Genomic DNA, 17083 nt, shown 5'->3' on the forward strand with positions numbered 1-17083 from the left:
AGTCTTAGAATCTCAGTCACATTTGGTCTTCCCTTGTCCCCAGTTAATGTTCGAAGACGTGATCAATAGCAAAGTCCAGAAATGACTTAGGTAACCACTCCTACACTGCGGTCATAGTGATATCCAGTAGTAATATACATATAGGCATCAGGAGACAGGAGAAGAATGCTGATACATTACGTAGCAAGATGAGTGTTGCCCTCTGTAAGGTGAGCACATGGAATCGATTTTCTAGCAAGAGTTAGGAGGTTCCGGGTGTCTGGGTGGCTCAGTTGGTTAAGCGACTGCCTTCGGCTCAGGTCATGATCCCGGAGTCCTGGGATCGAGTCCCACATTGGGCTCCCGGCTCAGCAGGGAGCCTGATTCTCCCTCTGACCCTATCCCCTCTCATGCTGTTTCTCTCTCTCTCTCTTTTAAATAAATAAATAAATAAAATCTTTAAAAAAAAAATCATTAAAAAAAAAAAAAGAGTTAGGAGGTTCCTTCCTGATTCGGTGTTATAAGCACCGACTAGGAAGAGGGTATGCACACGTGGGCATAGTGCTTAGACATTTCTAAAGTTTTCTCTTCCTGAAGTTGATGGATCTTGGTGGAGAAACAGACTCTGCAACTTTGGCCTTGATAATATCATGTCAAAAAACTGGGAATGGACCTAATCTAGAAATGAATCTATCCTCAGGACCTCAGTGAGTCTACTATTAGACTCTCGACTTTTAGACAGTTAAGAAAAGGAAGAGTGAAGCAATTGTGCGAGTAGCTTTCTTCCAGGGAGCACACATACCCCGAGTGAGAACACCTAGTTCTTTCCTAATATGTGTGCAAGAGCCCACCTGTTTCTGTTTCGATTGTTTCAGGCCTTTTCTTGCTAGAGTTAAGAGCTAGCACCTTGTCTAAAACAAGCAACATGGGTAAGCGTATTTCTGTCCAAGAAGCTAATAGGATTTAGGATGGTCTATAGCCAGACTCTGTCAGTTTGTGGTACTTTGCAAAAAAAGCACACAAAGAAAATAAGTTCCAGATGATAGAAGGGAGCTTGATCTTCATTTCTACCACAGCCTAAGCTCTGCTTTAATGCCTCTAAGATTTAGGGGGAGAATACCCAAGCACCTGATGCTGCGTGTGCAAGTCAATGGAGAGTCAGAGCCAAGCTCCGTGTGGGTCCCAGTTTGGGTCTCTGTGAAGGAAGTGGGGGCTGAACTGAATTTTTTAACTACATATTTTCTCTGTAATATTTCCAATACATATTTTCTGTAATATATATACATATTTATTTTTATCTCCACAAGGATTTCCTAAGAAATATCCCAGGATGTATATTTTTGTCTGATCTCTATGACAAATGGCTCGGTGTTATTGATCAAGGGAATGAAGAGGAGAAGATGACTGCAGCGCGGAGGTAATGATGCAATAATTACTCTACTCTGGTCACATCTCCAAAATACACCCAACATACTATTAGGAAAACATTGGCTTACGTTTTGCAGCTTTGCCCACTATAATCATGACCAATGTCAAAGAGTTTCAATTCTTCAAAGCCATGGGGGTCAGCTTCAGAATAGAGGCACGCTTTAGGGCTATTATTGTTCTTCTCCTGATCTTATTAATGTGGACTCCTTGGCCGTTTGACACCTTCTGGATCCATGAAACTTGTAGACGAAATTCCCTGGTTCAAGACACATGCAAGAGCATCAACTGCCAGGGCTATGACCTTAAAAGTCTGTCAAACATTTAACTAACCAGAGAAGTGTTTATCTGGCTCAGGAACTAAATTCAGTGCAACAATTTTGTCTACATTCATGCCTGGAACTCTGCTAGAGAGGGGATGTGTGCTAGATATACAAGGATGTATCCTTTTCCCTGTCTCTGTTTTTCCAACCTCTTAAGTGGAATCATTTACCTAATTTAAAGTGTGTTTTTCTGACCTTAGGCTTTTAGCCCAGCTGCCAAGAGCAAATATTGTTCTCTTGCGATACCTTTTTGGAGTGCTATACAACATTGAGCAACATTCCTCATCCAATCAGATGACAGCTTATAATTTATCCGTTTGTATAGCCCCAAGCGTTCTTTACCCACCTGATTCCGGCACCTTGGAATTGGAAGACAACTTGATAAAAAAGGTAATGAGAGCTCTCATTTTTGTCCCCCAAGGGGTAGAATCCCTACTTTGAACCGGACATGTGCAGTAGTAACTCTGACGGATGGAACTTTGTGAAGTGCACATTTTCGTTAGGCCCCTGTGGAGTGGCAGAGTTCTTTATCCTACTCTGGCGGGGTCTGGGAAGGGGTGTCGTTAAACGGGAAACTCGGAGCAGTCGAGTCACTTCTTCACCCTCCAGGAGACTAAACACTAGACTGACTAAATGAGAGAGAGAAGAGTCGTGTGATACGATAGGAAAGAACCTGGGCTTTGGAGCTTCACCAGTCAAGGTTCAACTCTCAGCCTAATCCCTGAGGGACTCGTAACCTTGGGCAAAGCCATGGTTTCCTCACTACACAATGGCGACAACAGCCAGCTCCTCCGGTCATCACTGGCACATCCTGGGTGGCTTGGGCAATATGAGCCCCCATGGCTCCAAACACATTGGCCTTCCTCTGCCAATTGTGGCTCATCTAGAAAAGTACTCAGCTACTATTTCACCTCTGCTACGTCATATGGAAACTAGCAAGAGATTCCAGAATATCCTAATAAGATGACAGGTCTTCCCCAAGCTCACACAGAGAGAGCGAGCATGAGGCAAAGCAATGCGTGAGAAGGGACTGAAGTTAGACAGACAGATACATTTTCTCTCCAGCTCTGTGGGTTTTCCCTCACAACCCCACCAAAATCTCTGCTTCCCAACTTTAAGATACTTCTTCATTTAAGAAATGGTTTTCTTAAGTTTTTGTTCATACTTTATATAAAGTTTCATAAGATGTTATACATCAGTTACAGCTCAATAAAACTGGAAACAAAATTTAAAAACAAAAAATAAGTAAACTTTAATAAGGTAGGCTACTTTGAAAATTATCCTTGTTTTATTTATATTTTGATATGTATTTATTTGAGAGAGGGAAAGAGAGAGCGTGAGCGGGTCAGGGGCAGAAGAAGAGGGAGAGGGAGAGGGAGAAGCCCAAGCCGATTCCCCGCTGAGCACGGAGCCCAAAGTTGGCTCCATGTTGGGCTGGATCTCACCATCATGAGATAGTGATCTGAGCCAGAATCAAGAGTCAGATGCTCAACTGAGGGGCCCCCAAAATTATCCTAGGCTTAATGATGTAACCACTGATACCAAAATGTTGGCTATTAAACTAGGCCACATATTAAAACTTTAGCCTACTGATGAGCAGTATTTTAAAATGTGTACCCAAAGTACACGGAAAAGTATCACTCTTCCTAAGTTATTTCTTAGAGAATTCTGGTCTCTGTTTTTTATTTTATTATTTTTTTTAAGATTATATTTATTTTCTTGACAGAGGCAGACACAGCGAGAGAGGGAACACAAGCGGGGGGAGTGGGAGAGGGAGAATCAGGCTTCCCGCTGAGCAGGGAGCCCGATGTAGGGCTGATCGCATCACCCTGGGATCATGAGCTGAGCTGAAGGCAGACGCTTGACCGATTGAGCCACCCAGGCGCTCCTGGTCTCTATGTATTTTTATCAGTTCTGAATTTTTCTGGGAAATCTTTCACATTCTTTCTTAGATCCAAGGTCTATATACATAATGTGATTTATAACTATGCCCTATGGAAAGAGCACCCCATTCTTGTCTTTTTGTGTTACAGATTTCTCTTGTACAATTTCTCATTGAAAATTGCCTTAAAATATTTGGAGAAGACATCACTTCCCTCTTGGGAGAGAACTCAATGAGTCGTGGTAACAGCGAGCAGGCTGCAGGTACCGGGAATAATTTTATTGGCTTTAGTGAGAAGCAGACAGCAAGGCTGCCAGGGGTCATGGGAGATGCTTAGACAGAGCTGTTCTGGAGCCCAGAGCATCGCCAGGGCAAGGATTTCCATGGGCTCCTTCGTCCGAAGGCTGGCTCACAGGTCAAGGGAGGTTCCACACTGTTGTGAGACCAAAGAAAGGATAAGATGAGGTCTCTGACTTCAAGAAGTTTCTAGTGTAGATCATAACAGAATTAGGACTCATCATGGTATGCCACAGTGTTTGGGAACTTTTTCTCACAAAATTTAAATGGGTGCTATATATATATCTATGTAGTTATATATATTACATAATTATATACTGATACTATATAAATATATAAACATAATGTATATATTTATGTATATTACATGTGCGCTGGTTGAAGCCAGAGAAAGGGGCCTTTCTTCCCCTCCCTCCTCTTTTGGCTCAGGGGCTCTTGAGGCACCACAGGATTCCAGTGCCCTTTGAAATGGGTTGAAAAGAATTGGCATCTTTGAGAAAAAAGAACTTGACTTGATGTCAAACAACCTCTCCAGAGTGTAAATTCCTGTACCCCCATTTACCAGCTATATTATCTTTGGCCCATTATAGCAGCTAAGCATCAGTTTATTCATCTCTAAAATGTGGATAAAAATAATGTCTAAATCTTAGAATTGTTGTGTAGAATAAATAAGATGATGGATGTAATTCAAAAAAAGCCATTAATAGCACTAGGAGAAGTGCCCCTGACACTAGAGGTAGTATGATTTGAGCCTAGCTAATCAGACCTAACTGGCAGCAGTCCACCTTAGAAGGTAGACTTTCGATTCAGAACCTGGAGACACGTATCATCAATCCCTCCATATTTTTGACATTTCTTGTTTTCATGACACGTACCACATACTTTGAGGAAAGTTTTAGGAAAATACAAGTCATCAGGAATTAAGATGAGTCTGAGGCACCTGGGTGGCTCAGTCGTTAAACATCTGCCTTCAGCTCAGGTCATGATCCTGGGGTCCTGGTACCGAGCCCCGAGTCGGGCTCCCTGCTCCAAGGGAAGCCTGCTTCTCCCTCTCCCCCGCCCCCTACTTGTGTTCCCTCTCTTGCTGTCTCTCTCTCTCTGTCAAAAAATAAATAAAATCTGTAAAAAAAAAAAAAAAAAAAGGAAAAAGAAGGTTCAACATATTAAACAACAACTACTACTACGAGTACTCTCACTTCTTCCTTAGACTCCAGCCTGAAGACTGTGAAAACCCGTTCTTTCAGAGATAGGGCGTTTTGTCGGGGTTCCAGCACTTCCCAGCACAACCAGTGCACAGCCCCACCTTCTGCAAAGCCAGGACAGCTCTTTGGAGTTCCCCTCATGGATGTGTGTGATAAAGACAACTTCTCCTTCCCAATTCTGGTAGGTCATCTCATTTTGGTCTTCAATAGCCCTCCTGAGAAGGGGAAACTCTGAGAGGCCAAGCGTCCTCATCCAAATCTATCCCCAAATGAAGATGTCATTAGACAGCCCCTGGCTTTGGTTGAGAAGCTCTGTTACTGTTATTTCAAAGAATAGAATCTGATTTCGGTCCTGCAGAGTCATGAGGCAAATACAACAGGAAAAGTCATTCTTCTCCATTCCACTTGGGTCTTGTTTCCACAAAGACATGCGGAGGCTTGTTCAGATCAGTCAAAATGGACTCTGTGTATGTGAGTCTCTGAGAGTCCACCTCATCTTCACACTCTCCCTTCATTGCCTTCCTGAACTCACATGAGTCTCAAGTCTCCTTCAGCGGAGTCTACTCAGTCTAACAATTGTAAACATCTGACACAAGCATAGACTCATCCTCTGGCAAATAGGAATCTGTTAATCCTAACAGAATATGTCAAATGAAAGCCACAGAGTTTGGTCTGTGTTATCTCAAACTGCTGTAGTGAATTGTCAGTGTGGACCTTCACTGAGTATTCGGTGTCTCTGCAAGTACTGTACGGGATGTAGGGAACGTTCCGCTAGCTATGAAGAAATGTATCATCTTAGCTAGCATGTTACCTGCTAGCTACTACCCCAGGTCCTTGCTTCACAGCAAATTTAGGGGCTAGCTAGGATTATCATCCTCTGCACTGCCTAAACGAATCAGAAAAGCCTCAGTACAGGATGTGTGTGACCCAGCTCACACAATAGATAAGTAGCATAATAGACTTCAGATCCGTTGGATTCCCTGAGTCCAGCCCTTATTAAGTTTCTACACAGCAGGGAGAGGACATGAAGATAGAGCAAAAGACAATGAAAGACTCATGAGAAGGGAGGGTAATCAGAGAAGGGGAAGAGAGTTTCTGAGCCTGACTTTACAAGAGGGAAGGAAATAGAACAAGTAGGAATGGAGTATACAGTCACTTAAAGAGAAATAAACAAATTGGAAATGAGTATTTCCTAAATAGACTTCCATACTTGCGGAAAAGCATGTATGTAAGGGAAAAATGTGAAAAGAATGGGAAAGTAGGAAACAGACGGTGATTCCGCAAAGGCCTTGAGATAGAGAAGTTTGATTTAAAAGTGTAAACTTAGTGGAAAATCTGATTAAAAGAAGTGTTGAAAATGTTTCAGTGTATGACTGTAAAATGGATATATGGGTAGAAAGTATATAGAGAGACACTGAAAAAACAGCAATCTAAATTGACTTTAGTCCTTCCCGCTCTAAAACATTGTACCATTACATTCCCCTTTTCTTTCAAAACGGAGGCAGGCATGGTATATGAGATGCCATATACTTTTCTTTTCTTCCTACACGGTATGCTTTCCTTTATTAATCAAAAACGGCCACTCGCAGAAGGCATATTCAGAAACTCAGCCAATATAAAATCCCGCAGAGTCCTAACGGAGAAACTAAATTCTGGGATCAAAGTGAACCCGTACAGGGAATCTATTCATGTGTTCGCATCCGTCTTAAAGGTAGGGAAGGTTCTAGCATTATCCACATGTGAGTAACTGAAGCGATGATGGGTGTCCTTCATCATGACTGCTCAAGAACCATAACGGGCATAGTAGATTAAGAACCTGACAAGCTAAAAAACGCTTGACAAAATCAAAATTTAAGGAAGCTACTTTAGGAGTTAAAAGCCCCATGTGTTAGAAATACTTTCTGTTTTCACCACACACGGCCCTCCGCACCTTCACTCCTGAAGACTCCATGCAAAATACTAATACTGAAATGACTACAGTCATGATACTAAATTTCAAAATACGCACTGACACAAACACACTGTTTACCGAAGCAGACATCCTCACCACCCTCCTAATGAAGGCAAACTTTCCAAAAGAAATAGAACAGGGAGGGGCGCCTGGGTGGCTCAGATGGTTAAGCGTCTGCCTTCGGCTCAGGTCATGATCCCAGTGTCCTGGGATCGAGCCCCGTATCGGGCTTCCTGCTCAGCGGGGAGCCTGCTTCTCCCTCTCCCTCTGCCTCTCTCCCTCCTCATGCTCTCTCCCTCTCTATCTCTGTGTCTCAAATGAATAAGAAAAAAAACAAAAAAGAAGAAATAGAACAGGGAAAGAATTTAATCCATGCAGCTTGGCACTTATGAACAGCTCTGAACAACCCTATGTTAATGTAGTACTGACTACAGTCTTAGAATCTCAGTCACATTTGGTCTTCCCTTGTCCCCCATTAATGTTCGAAGATGTGATCCATAGCAAAGTCCAGAAATGACTTAGGTAACCACTCCTACACTGGGGCCATAGTGATATCCAGTAGTAATATACATATAGGCATCAGGAGACAGGAGAAGAATGATGATACACCAGGTAGCAAGATGAGTGTTGCCCTCTGTAAGGTGCACACATGGAATCCATTTTCTAGCAAGAGTTAGGAGGTTCTTTCCTGATTCCGTGTTATAAGCACCGACTAGGAAGAGGGTGAGCACTTGTGGGGAGAGTGCTTAGACATTTCTAAACTTTTCTCTTCTTGAAGTTGACGGATCTTGGTGGAGAATGAGATTCTGCAACCTTGGCCTTGATAATATCATGGCAAACTAACTGGACAATTGTCCTAAACTAGAAATGAATCTATCCTCAGGACCACAGTGAGTCTGCCATTAGACTCTCGACTTTTAGACAGTTAAGAAAAGGAAGAATGAAGCAATTGTGAGAGTAGCTTTCTTCCAGGGAGCACACATACCCCGAGTGAGAAGACCTAGTTCTTTCCTAATATGTGTGCAAGAGCCCACCTGTTTGTGTTTTGATTGTTTCAGGCCTTTTCTTGCTAGAGTTAAGAGCTGGCGCTGTGTCTAAAACAAGCAACATGAGTATGTGTATTTCTGTCCAGGAAGCTAATAGGATTTAGGATGGTCTATAGCCAGACCCTGTCAGTTTGTGGTACTTTGCAAAAAAAGTACACACACAAAATAAGTTCCAGATGATAGAAGGGAGCATTATCTTCATTTCCACCACAGACTAAGCTCTGCTTTATGCCTCTAAGTTTTAGTGGGAGAAAATCCAAGCACCTGCTCCTGCGTGTGCAAGTCAATGGAGAGTCAGAGCCGAGCACCGTGTGGGTCACAGTTTGGGTATCTGTGAAGGAAGTGGGGGCTGAACTGAATTTTTTAACTACATATTTTCTCTGGAATATTTCCATTACATATTTTCTATAACATATATACATAGTTTTTTTTTTTTTTATCTCCCTAAGGATTTTCTTAGAAATATACACGGAAGTATATTTTTATCTGATCACTATGACAAATGGCTCGGTGTTATTGATCAAGGCAACGAAGAGGAGAAGATAACTGCAGCCCAGAGGTAATGATGCAAGAATTACTCTGGTCACATCTCCAAAATACAGCCAACATACTATTAGGAAAACATTGGCTTACGTTTTGCAGCTTTGCTCACTATAATCATGACCAATGCCAAAGAGTTTCAATTCTTCACACCCATGGGGGCCAGGTTCATAATGGAGACACACTTTAGGGCCATTATCGTTCTTTTCCTGATCTTATTAATGTGGAATCCTTGGCCGTTTTACATCTTTTGAATACATGAAACTGTTAGGGGAAATCCCCTGGTCCAAGACAGATGCAAGAACATCAATTGCCAGGGCTATGACCTTAAAGGTCTGTCAAACATTTAACTAACCAGAGAAGATTTTATCTGGCGCAGGAACTGAAGTCAGGGCAACAATTTTGTATACATTCATGCCTGGAACTCTGCTACAGCGGGTTGTGTGCTAGATATACAAGGATGTATCCTGTTCCCTGTCTTTTTTTTCAACCACCTAAGTGGAATCACTTGCCTAATTTAAATGTGTATTTTTCTGACCTTAGGCTTTTACCCCAGCTGCCAAGAGGAAATGTTGTTCTCTTGCGATACCTTTTTGGAGTGCTGTACAACATTGAGCAACATTCCTCATCCAATCAGATGACAGCTTATAATTTATCCGTTTGTATAGCCCCAAGCGTTCTTTACCCACCTGATTCCGGCACCTTGGAATTGGAAGACAACTTGATAAAAAAGGTAATGAGAGCTCTCATTTTTGCCCCCATGGGGTAGAATCCCTACTTTGAACCGGACATGTGCAGTAGTAACTCTGACGGATGGAACTTTGTGAAGTGCACATTTTCATTAGGCCCCTGTGGAGTGGCAGAGTTCTTTAGGCTACTCTGGCGGGGTCTGGGAAGGGGTGTCGTTAAACGGGAAACTCGGAGCAGTCGAGTCACTTCTTCCCCCTCCAGGAGACTAAACACTAGACTGACTAAACGAGAGAGAGAAGAGTCATGTGATACGATAGGAAAGAACCTGGGCTTTGGAGCTTCACCAGTCAAGGTTCAACTCTCAGCCTAATCCCTGAGGGACTCGTAACCTTGGGCAAAGCCAAGGTTTCCTCACTACACAATGGCGACAACAGCCAGCTCCTCTGGTCATCACTGGCACATCCTGGGTGGCTTGGGCAATATGAGCCCCCATGGCTCCAACCACATTGGCCTTCCTCGGTGAATTGTGGCTCATCTAGAAAAGTACTCAACTACTATTTCACCTCTGCTACATCTTATGGAAACTAGCAAAAGATTCCAGACCATCCTAGCAAGATGACAGGTCTTCCCCAAGCTCACACAGAGAGAGCCAGCATGAGGCAAACCAATGCGTGAGAAGGTACTGAATTTAGACAGACAGATACATTTTCTCTCCAGCTGTGTGGGTTTTCCCTCACAACTCCACCAAAATCTCTGCTTCTCAACTTTAAGATTCTTCTTCATTTAAGAAATGGTTTTCTTATGTTTTCGTTCATACTTTATAAAGTTTCATAAGATGTTATACATCAGTTACAGCTCAATAAAACTGGAAACAAAATTTAAAAACAAAAAACAGGTAAACTTTAATAAGGTAGGCTACTTTGAAAATTATCCTAGTTTTATTTATTTTTTGATATTTATTTTTTGGAGAGAGGGAAAGAGAGCGTGAGCGGGGCAGGGGCAGAAGAAGAGGGAGAGGGAGAAGACCAAGCCAATTCCCTGCTGAGCCCAGAGCCGAAAGTTGGCTCCATGTGGGGCTGGATCTCACCACTATGAGATTGTGATCTGAGCCGAAATCAAGAGTCAGACGCTCAACTGAGGGGCCCCGAAATTTATCCTAGGCTTAAAGATGTAACCACTGATCCCAAAATGTTAGCTATGAAACTAGGCCACCCATTAAAACTTTAGCCCACTGATGAGCAGTATTTCAAAATGTGTACCCAAAGTACACGGGAAAGCATCAGTCATTCTAAGTTATTTCCTAGAGAACTCTGGTCTCTATTTTTTTTTTTGGTTTTTTTTTTTAAGATTTTATTTATTTACTTGACAGAGAGGGAACTCAAGCAGGGAGAGTGGGAGAGGAAGAAGCAGGCTTCCCGCTGAGCAGGGAGCCAGATATAGGGCTGATCCCAGCACCCTGGGATCATAAGCTGAGCCGAAGGGAGATGCGTAACTGACTGAGCTACCCAGGTGCCCCTGGTTTCTACGTATTTTTATCAACTCTGAATTTTTCTGATAAGTCCTTCACGTTTTTTCTTAGATCCAAGGTCTATATACAAAATGTGTTTCCTAACTATGGCCTATGGAAAAGAACACCCCATTTTTGTCTTTTTGTGTTACAGATTTCTCTTGTACAATTTCTCCTTGAAAATTGCCTCAGGATATTTGGAGAAGACATCACTTCCTTCTTGGGAGAGAAGTCAATGAGTCGTGGTAAGAGCGAGAAGACTGCAGCTACCGGGAATAATTTAATTGGCTTTAGTGAGAAGCAGACAGCAAGGCTGCCAAGGGTCATGGGAGATGCATAGACAGTGCTGTTCTGGAGCCCAGAGCATCACCAGGGCAATGATTTCCATGTGCTCCTTCTTCCAAAGGCTGGCTCACAGGTCAAGGGAGGTTCCACACTGTTGTGAGACCAAAGAAAGGATAAGATGAAGTCTCTGACTTCAAGAAGTTCCTAGGGTAGATCATAAAGACATTAGGACTCATCATGGTATGCCATAGTGTTTGGGAATTTTTTCTAACAAAATTCTAAAAGGGTGCTATACATATATATACATATATATTTGTATATATATGTATATATGTAATAACGAATCAGAAAAGCCTCAGTACAGGATGTATGTATATGTATGTATATATTTGTATATACATATATATATGTAAAACACATCATACATATGTATGTAGTTATATATAATATATAATTAGATACTTATACTATATAAATATATTATCATAATATATATATTTATGTATATTAGAAGTGCTCTGGTTGAAGCCAGAGAAGGGGCCTTTCTTCCCCTCTGTCCTCTTTTGGCTCAGGGGCTCTTGAGGCACCACAGGATTCCAGTGGCTTTAAAATGGGTTGAAAAGAACTGGCATCATTGAGAAAAAAGGACTTGACTTGATGTCAAACTACCTCTCCAGAGTGTAAATTCCTGTGCCCGCATTTACCAGCTATATTATCTTTGCCCAGTTATACCAGCTCAGCATCAGTTAATTCATCTCTAAATATGGATAAAAATAATGTCTAAATCTTAGAATTGTTGTGTAGAATAAATAAGATGATGGATGTAATCCAAAAAAAGCCATTAATAGGACTAGGAGAAGTGCCCCTGAGACTAAAGCTAGTATGTTTTGAGCCTAGCTAATAACAGCTGTCAGCAGTCCACCTTGGAAGGTAGACTTTCGATTCAGAACCTGTAGACACGTATCATCAATCCCTCCATATTTCTGACATTTCTTGGTTTTATGATGCTTACGACATTGATTTGAGGAAATCTTTAGGAAAATACAAGTCATCAGGAATTAAGATGAGTCTGGGGCACCTGGGTGGCTCAGTCGTTAAGTAACTGCCTTCAGCTCAGGTCATGATCTCGGGGTCCTGGGATCGAGCCCCGCATCGGGCTCCCTGCTCCGAGGGAAGCCTGCTTCTCCCTCTCCCCGTCCCCCTGCTTGTGTTCCCTCTCTCGCTGTCTCTCTCCCTCTATCAAAATATAAATAAAATCTGTAAAAAAAAAAAAAAAAAAAAGGAAGAAGAAGTTTCAGCGGATTAAAGAACAACTACTACTACTAGTACTCTCTCTTCTTCCTTAGACTCCGGCCAGAAAACTGTGAAAAGCTGTTCTTTCAGAGACAGGGCCTTTTGGTGGGGCTCCAGCACTTGCCAGCAAAACCAGTGCACAACCCCACATTCTGCAAAGCCAGGAGAGCTCTTTGGAGTTTGCCTCATGGTTGTGTGTTATAAAGACAACCTGGCATTCCCAATTCTGGTAGGTCATCTCATTTTGGTCTTCTATAGCTCTTCTGAGGTGGGGAAACACTGAGAGGCCACGTGTCCTCATCCAAATCTATCCCCAAATAGAGAAGTCCTTAGACAGCCCTGGTTTTGGCTCAGAAGCTCTGTTACTGTTATTTCAAGGAACAGAATCTGACTTAGGTCCAGCAGAGTCATGAGGCAAATACAACAGGAAAAGACATTCTTGTCCATTCTACTTGGGTCTTCTTTCCACAAAAACCCACCGAGGCCTGTTCAGATGAGTCAAAATGACTCTGTGTATGTGAGTCTCTGAGAGTCCACCTCATCTTCACACTCTCCCTTCATTGCCTTCCTGCACTCACATGAGTCTCAAGTCTCCTTCAGCGGAGTCTACTCAGTCTAACAACTGCAAACATCTGACACGAGCATAGACTCATCCTCTGGCAAATAGGAAACTATTAATCCTAACAGAATATGTCAAATTAAAGCCACAGAGTTTGGCCTGTGTTATCTCAAACTGCTCTAGTGAATTGTCAGTGTGGACATTCACTGAGTATTTGGTGTCTCTGCAAGCACTGTACGGGATGTAGGGAACGTTCTGCTAGCTATGAAGAAATGTATCGTATTAGCTAGCATGTTACCTGCTACCTACTACCCCAGGTCCTTGCATCACAGCAAATTTAGCGGCTAGCTAGGATTATCATCCTCCGCACTGCCTAAACAAATCAGAAAAGCCTCAGTACAGGATGTATGTGCCCCAGCTAACACAATAGATAAGTAGCATAATAGACTTCAGATCCGTTGGATTCCCTGAGTCCAGCCCTTATTAAGATTCTACACAGCAGAGAGAGGACATGAAGATAGAGCAAAAGACAATGAAAGACTCATGAGAAGGGAGGGTAATCAGAGAAGGGGAAGAGAGTTTCTGAGCCTGACTTTAAATGAAGGGAAGGAAATAGAACAAGTAGGAATGGAGTATACAGTCACTTAAAGAGAAATAAACAAATGGGAAATGAGTATTTCCTAAATAGAATTCCATATTTGGGGAAGAGCATCTACGTAAGGGAATAATGAGAAAAGCATGGTAAAGTAGGAAACACATGGTGATTGCACAAAGGCCTTGAAGCAGAGAAGTTTGACTTAAGAGTGGAAACTCAATGGAAAGGAAAATCTGATTAAAAGAAGTGTTTAAAATGTTTCAGTGTATGACTGTAAAATGGATATTTGGGTAGAAAGTATATAGAGAGACACTGAAAAAAAAAAAAAAAACTAAGTAAATTGCCTTTGGTCCTTCCCGCTCTAAAACAGTGTACCATTACATTCCCCTCCTCTTTTAAAACAGAGGCTAGCTTGTGCTCTGTGTTTGTGTATATGAGATGCCATATACTTTTCTTTTCTTCCTACAGGGTATGCTTTCCTTTATTCATAAAAAAGGGCCTCTCACAAAAGGCATCTTCAGAAAATCAGCCAATATAAAATCCTGCCATGTCCTAAAGGAGAAACTAAATTCTGGCTTCAAAGTGAACCCGTACAGTGAATCTGTTCATGTGGTCGCATCCGTCTTAAAGGTAGGGAAGGCTCTAGCATTATCCACACGTGAGTAACTGAAGCTATGATTGGTGTCCTTCATCATGACTGCTCAAGAACCATAACGGGCATAATAGATTAAGAACCTGACAAGCTGAAAAACGCTTGACAAAATCAAAATTTAAGGAAGCTACTTTTGGAGTTAAAAGCCCCATATGTTAAAAATACTCTGTTTTCACTACACACGGCCCTCCCCACCTTCACTCCTGAAGACTCCATGCAAAATACTAATACTGAAATGACTACTAGTCATGATAATAAATTTCAAAATACGCACCGATACATACACACTGTTTACCCATGCAAACATCCTCACCACCCTCCTAATGAAGGCAAACTTTCCAAAAGAAATAGAACAGGGAAAGAATTTAATCCATCCACCTTGGCACTTATGAACAGCTCTGAACAACCCTATGTTAACGTAGTAATGACTAGTCATAGAATCTCAGTCACATTTGGTCTTCCCTTGTCCCCCATTAATGTTCGAAGATGTGATTAATAGCAAGGTCCAAAAATGATTTAGGTAACCACTCCTACACTGGAGCCATAGTGATATCCAGTAGTAATATACATATAGGCATCAGGAGACAGGAGAAGAATGATGATACACTAGGTAGCAAGATGAGTGTTGCCCTCTGTAAGGTGCACACATGGAATCCATTTTCTAGCAAGAGTTAGGAGGTTCTTTCCTGATTCCGTGTTATAAGCACCGACTAGGGAGAGGGTGAGCACTTGCGGGGAGATTGCTTAGACATTTCTAAAGTTTTCTCTTCCTGAAGTTGATGGATCTTGGTGGAGAATCAGACTCTGCAACCTTGGCCTTGATAATATCATGGCAAACTAACTGGACAATTGGCCTAAACTAGAAATGAATCTATCCTCAGGACCACAGTGTGTCTGCCATTAGACTCTCGACTTTTAGACAGTTAAGAAAAGGAAGAATGAAGCAATTGTGAGAGTAGCTTTCTTCCAGGGAGCACACATACCCCGAGTGAGAAGACCTAGTTCTTTCCTAATATGTGTGCCAGAGCCCACCTGTTTGTGTTTTGATTGTTTCAGGCCTTTTCTTGCTAGAATTAAGAGCTAGCACTTTGTCTAAAACAAGCAACATGGGTATGTGTATTTCTGTCCAGGAAGCTAATAGGATTTAAGATGGTCTATACCCAGACCCAGTCAGTGTGTGGTTCTTTGAAAAAAAAACCACACACAAAATAATTTCCCGATGATAGAAGGGAGCTTTATCTTCATTTCCACCACAGGCTAAGCTCTGCTTTTATGCCTCTAACTTTTAGCGGGAGAAAATCCAAGCACCTGCTCCTGCGTGAGCAAGTCAATGGAAAGTCGGAGCCGAACTCCGTGTGGGTCCCAGTTTGGGTATCTGTGAAGGAAGTGGGAGCTGAACTGAATTTTTTAACTACATGTTTTCTCTGAAATATTTCCAATACATAGTTTCTATAGTATAAATATATATATTTTTTTATCTCCCTAAGGATTTTCTTAGAAACATCCAAGGAAGTATATTTTTATCTGACCTCTATGACAAATGGCTCGGTGTTATTGATCAAGGCAACAAAGAGGAGATGATAACTGCAGCTCGGAGGTAACGATGCAATAATTACTCTACTCTGGTCACATCTCCAAAATACACCCAACATACTATTAGGAAAACATTGGCTTACGTTTTCCAGCTTTGCCCACTATAATCATGACCAACGCCAAGGAGTTTCGAGTCTTCACACCCATGGGGCCCAGCTTCAGAATAGAGGCACACTTTAGGGCTATTATTGTTCTTCTCCTGATCTTATTAATCTGGACTCCTTGGCCGTTTTACACCTTCTGGATCCTTGAAACTGGTAGACAAAATTCCCTGGTCCAAGACAGATCAAGAGCAACAACTGCCAGGGCTATGACCTTAAATGTCTGTCAGACATTTAACTAACCAGAGAAGTGTTTATCTGGCTCAGTAACTGAATTCAGTGCAACAATTTTGTCTACATTCATGCATGGAACTCTGCTACAGCGGTTGGTGTGCTAGATATACAAGGATGTATCCTGTTCCCTGTCTCTGTTTTTCCAACCTCCTAAGTGGAATCACTTGCCTAATTTAAAAGTGTGTTTTTTTGACTTTAGGCTTTTAGCCCAGCTGCCAAGAGCAAATGTTGTTCTCTTGCGATACCTTTTTGGAGTGCTATACAACATTGAGAAACATTCCTCATCCAATCAGATGAAACCTTATAATTTATCCGTTTGTATAGCCCCAAGCGTTCTTTACCCACCTGATTCCGGCAGCTTGGAATTGGAAGACAACTTGATAAGAAAGGTAATGAGAGCTCTCATTTTTGTCCCCCAGGGGGTAGAATCCCTACTTTGAACCGGACATGTGCAGTAGTAACTCTGACAGAAGGAACTTTGTGAAGTGCACATTTTCATTAGGCCCCTGTGGAGTGGCAGAGTTCTTTATGCTACTCTGGCGGGGTCTGAGAAGGGCTGTCGTTAAACGGGAAACTCGGAGCAGTCGAGTCACTTCTTCCCCCTCCAGGAGACTAAACACTAGACTGACTAAACGAGAGAGAGAAGAGTCGTGTGATACGATAGGAAAGAACCTGGGTTTTGGAGCTTCACCGGTCAAGGTTCAACTCTCAGCCTAATCCCTAAGGGACTCGTAACCTTGGGCAAAGCCATGGTTTCCTCACTACACAATGGCGACAACAGCCAGCTCCTCCGGTCATCACTGGCACATCCTGGGTGGCTTGGGCAATATGAGCCCCCATGCCTCCAAACACATTGGCCTTCCTCTGCCAATTGTGGCTCATCTAGAAAAGTACTCGGCTACTATTTCACCTCTGCTACATCATATGGA

At 42.2% G+C, this 17083-nt stretch overlaps 1 protein-coding gene and 1 long non-coding RNA gene across 2 annotated transcripts; both read left to right on the forward strand.

The window, feature by feature from the left end:
• Window positions 1-3572: 3572 nt before the first annotated feature.
• Window positions 3573-5290, forward strand: LOC135363167 (uncharacterized). The gene is made up of 2 exons (XR_010408841.1): window positions 3573-3872; window positions 5114-5290. It is a non-coding gene; the product is annotated as an uncharacterized LOC135363167 (long non-coding RNA).
• A 3582-nt stretch (window positions 5291-8872) lies between these two features.
• On the forward strand, window positions 8873-14244 carry LOC135363163 (rho GTPase-activating protein 20-like). The gene is made up of 4 exons (XM_064583850.1): window positions 8873-9378; window positions 10997-11087; window positions 12474-12649; window positions 14043-14244. The coding sequence occupies exons 1-4, from the start codon at window positions 9106-9108 to the stop codon at window positions 14238-14240; spliced, it is 738 nt and encodes a 245-aa protein (XP_064439920.1). The 5' UTR covers window positions 8873-9105; the 3' UTR covers window positions 14241-14244.
• Window positions 14245-17083: the final 2839 nt, after the last annotated feature.

This window comes from Mirounga angustirostris, unplaced genomic scaffold, assembly GCF_029215605.1.
Source record: "Mirounga angustirostris isolate CCGP_5_RB_7025 unplaced genomic scaffold, mMirAng1.0.hap1 SCAF_36, whole genome shotgun sequence".
In the NCBI taxonomy this organism is placed as follows: domain Eukaryota; kingdom Metazoa; phylum Chordata; class Mammalia; order Carnivora; family Phocidae; genus Mirounga; species Mirounga angustirostris.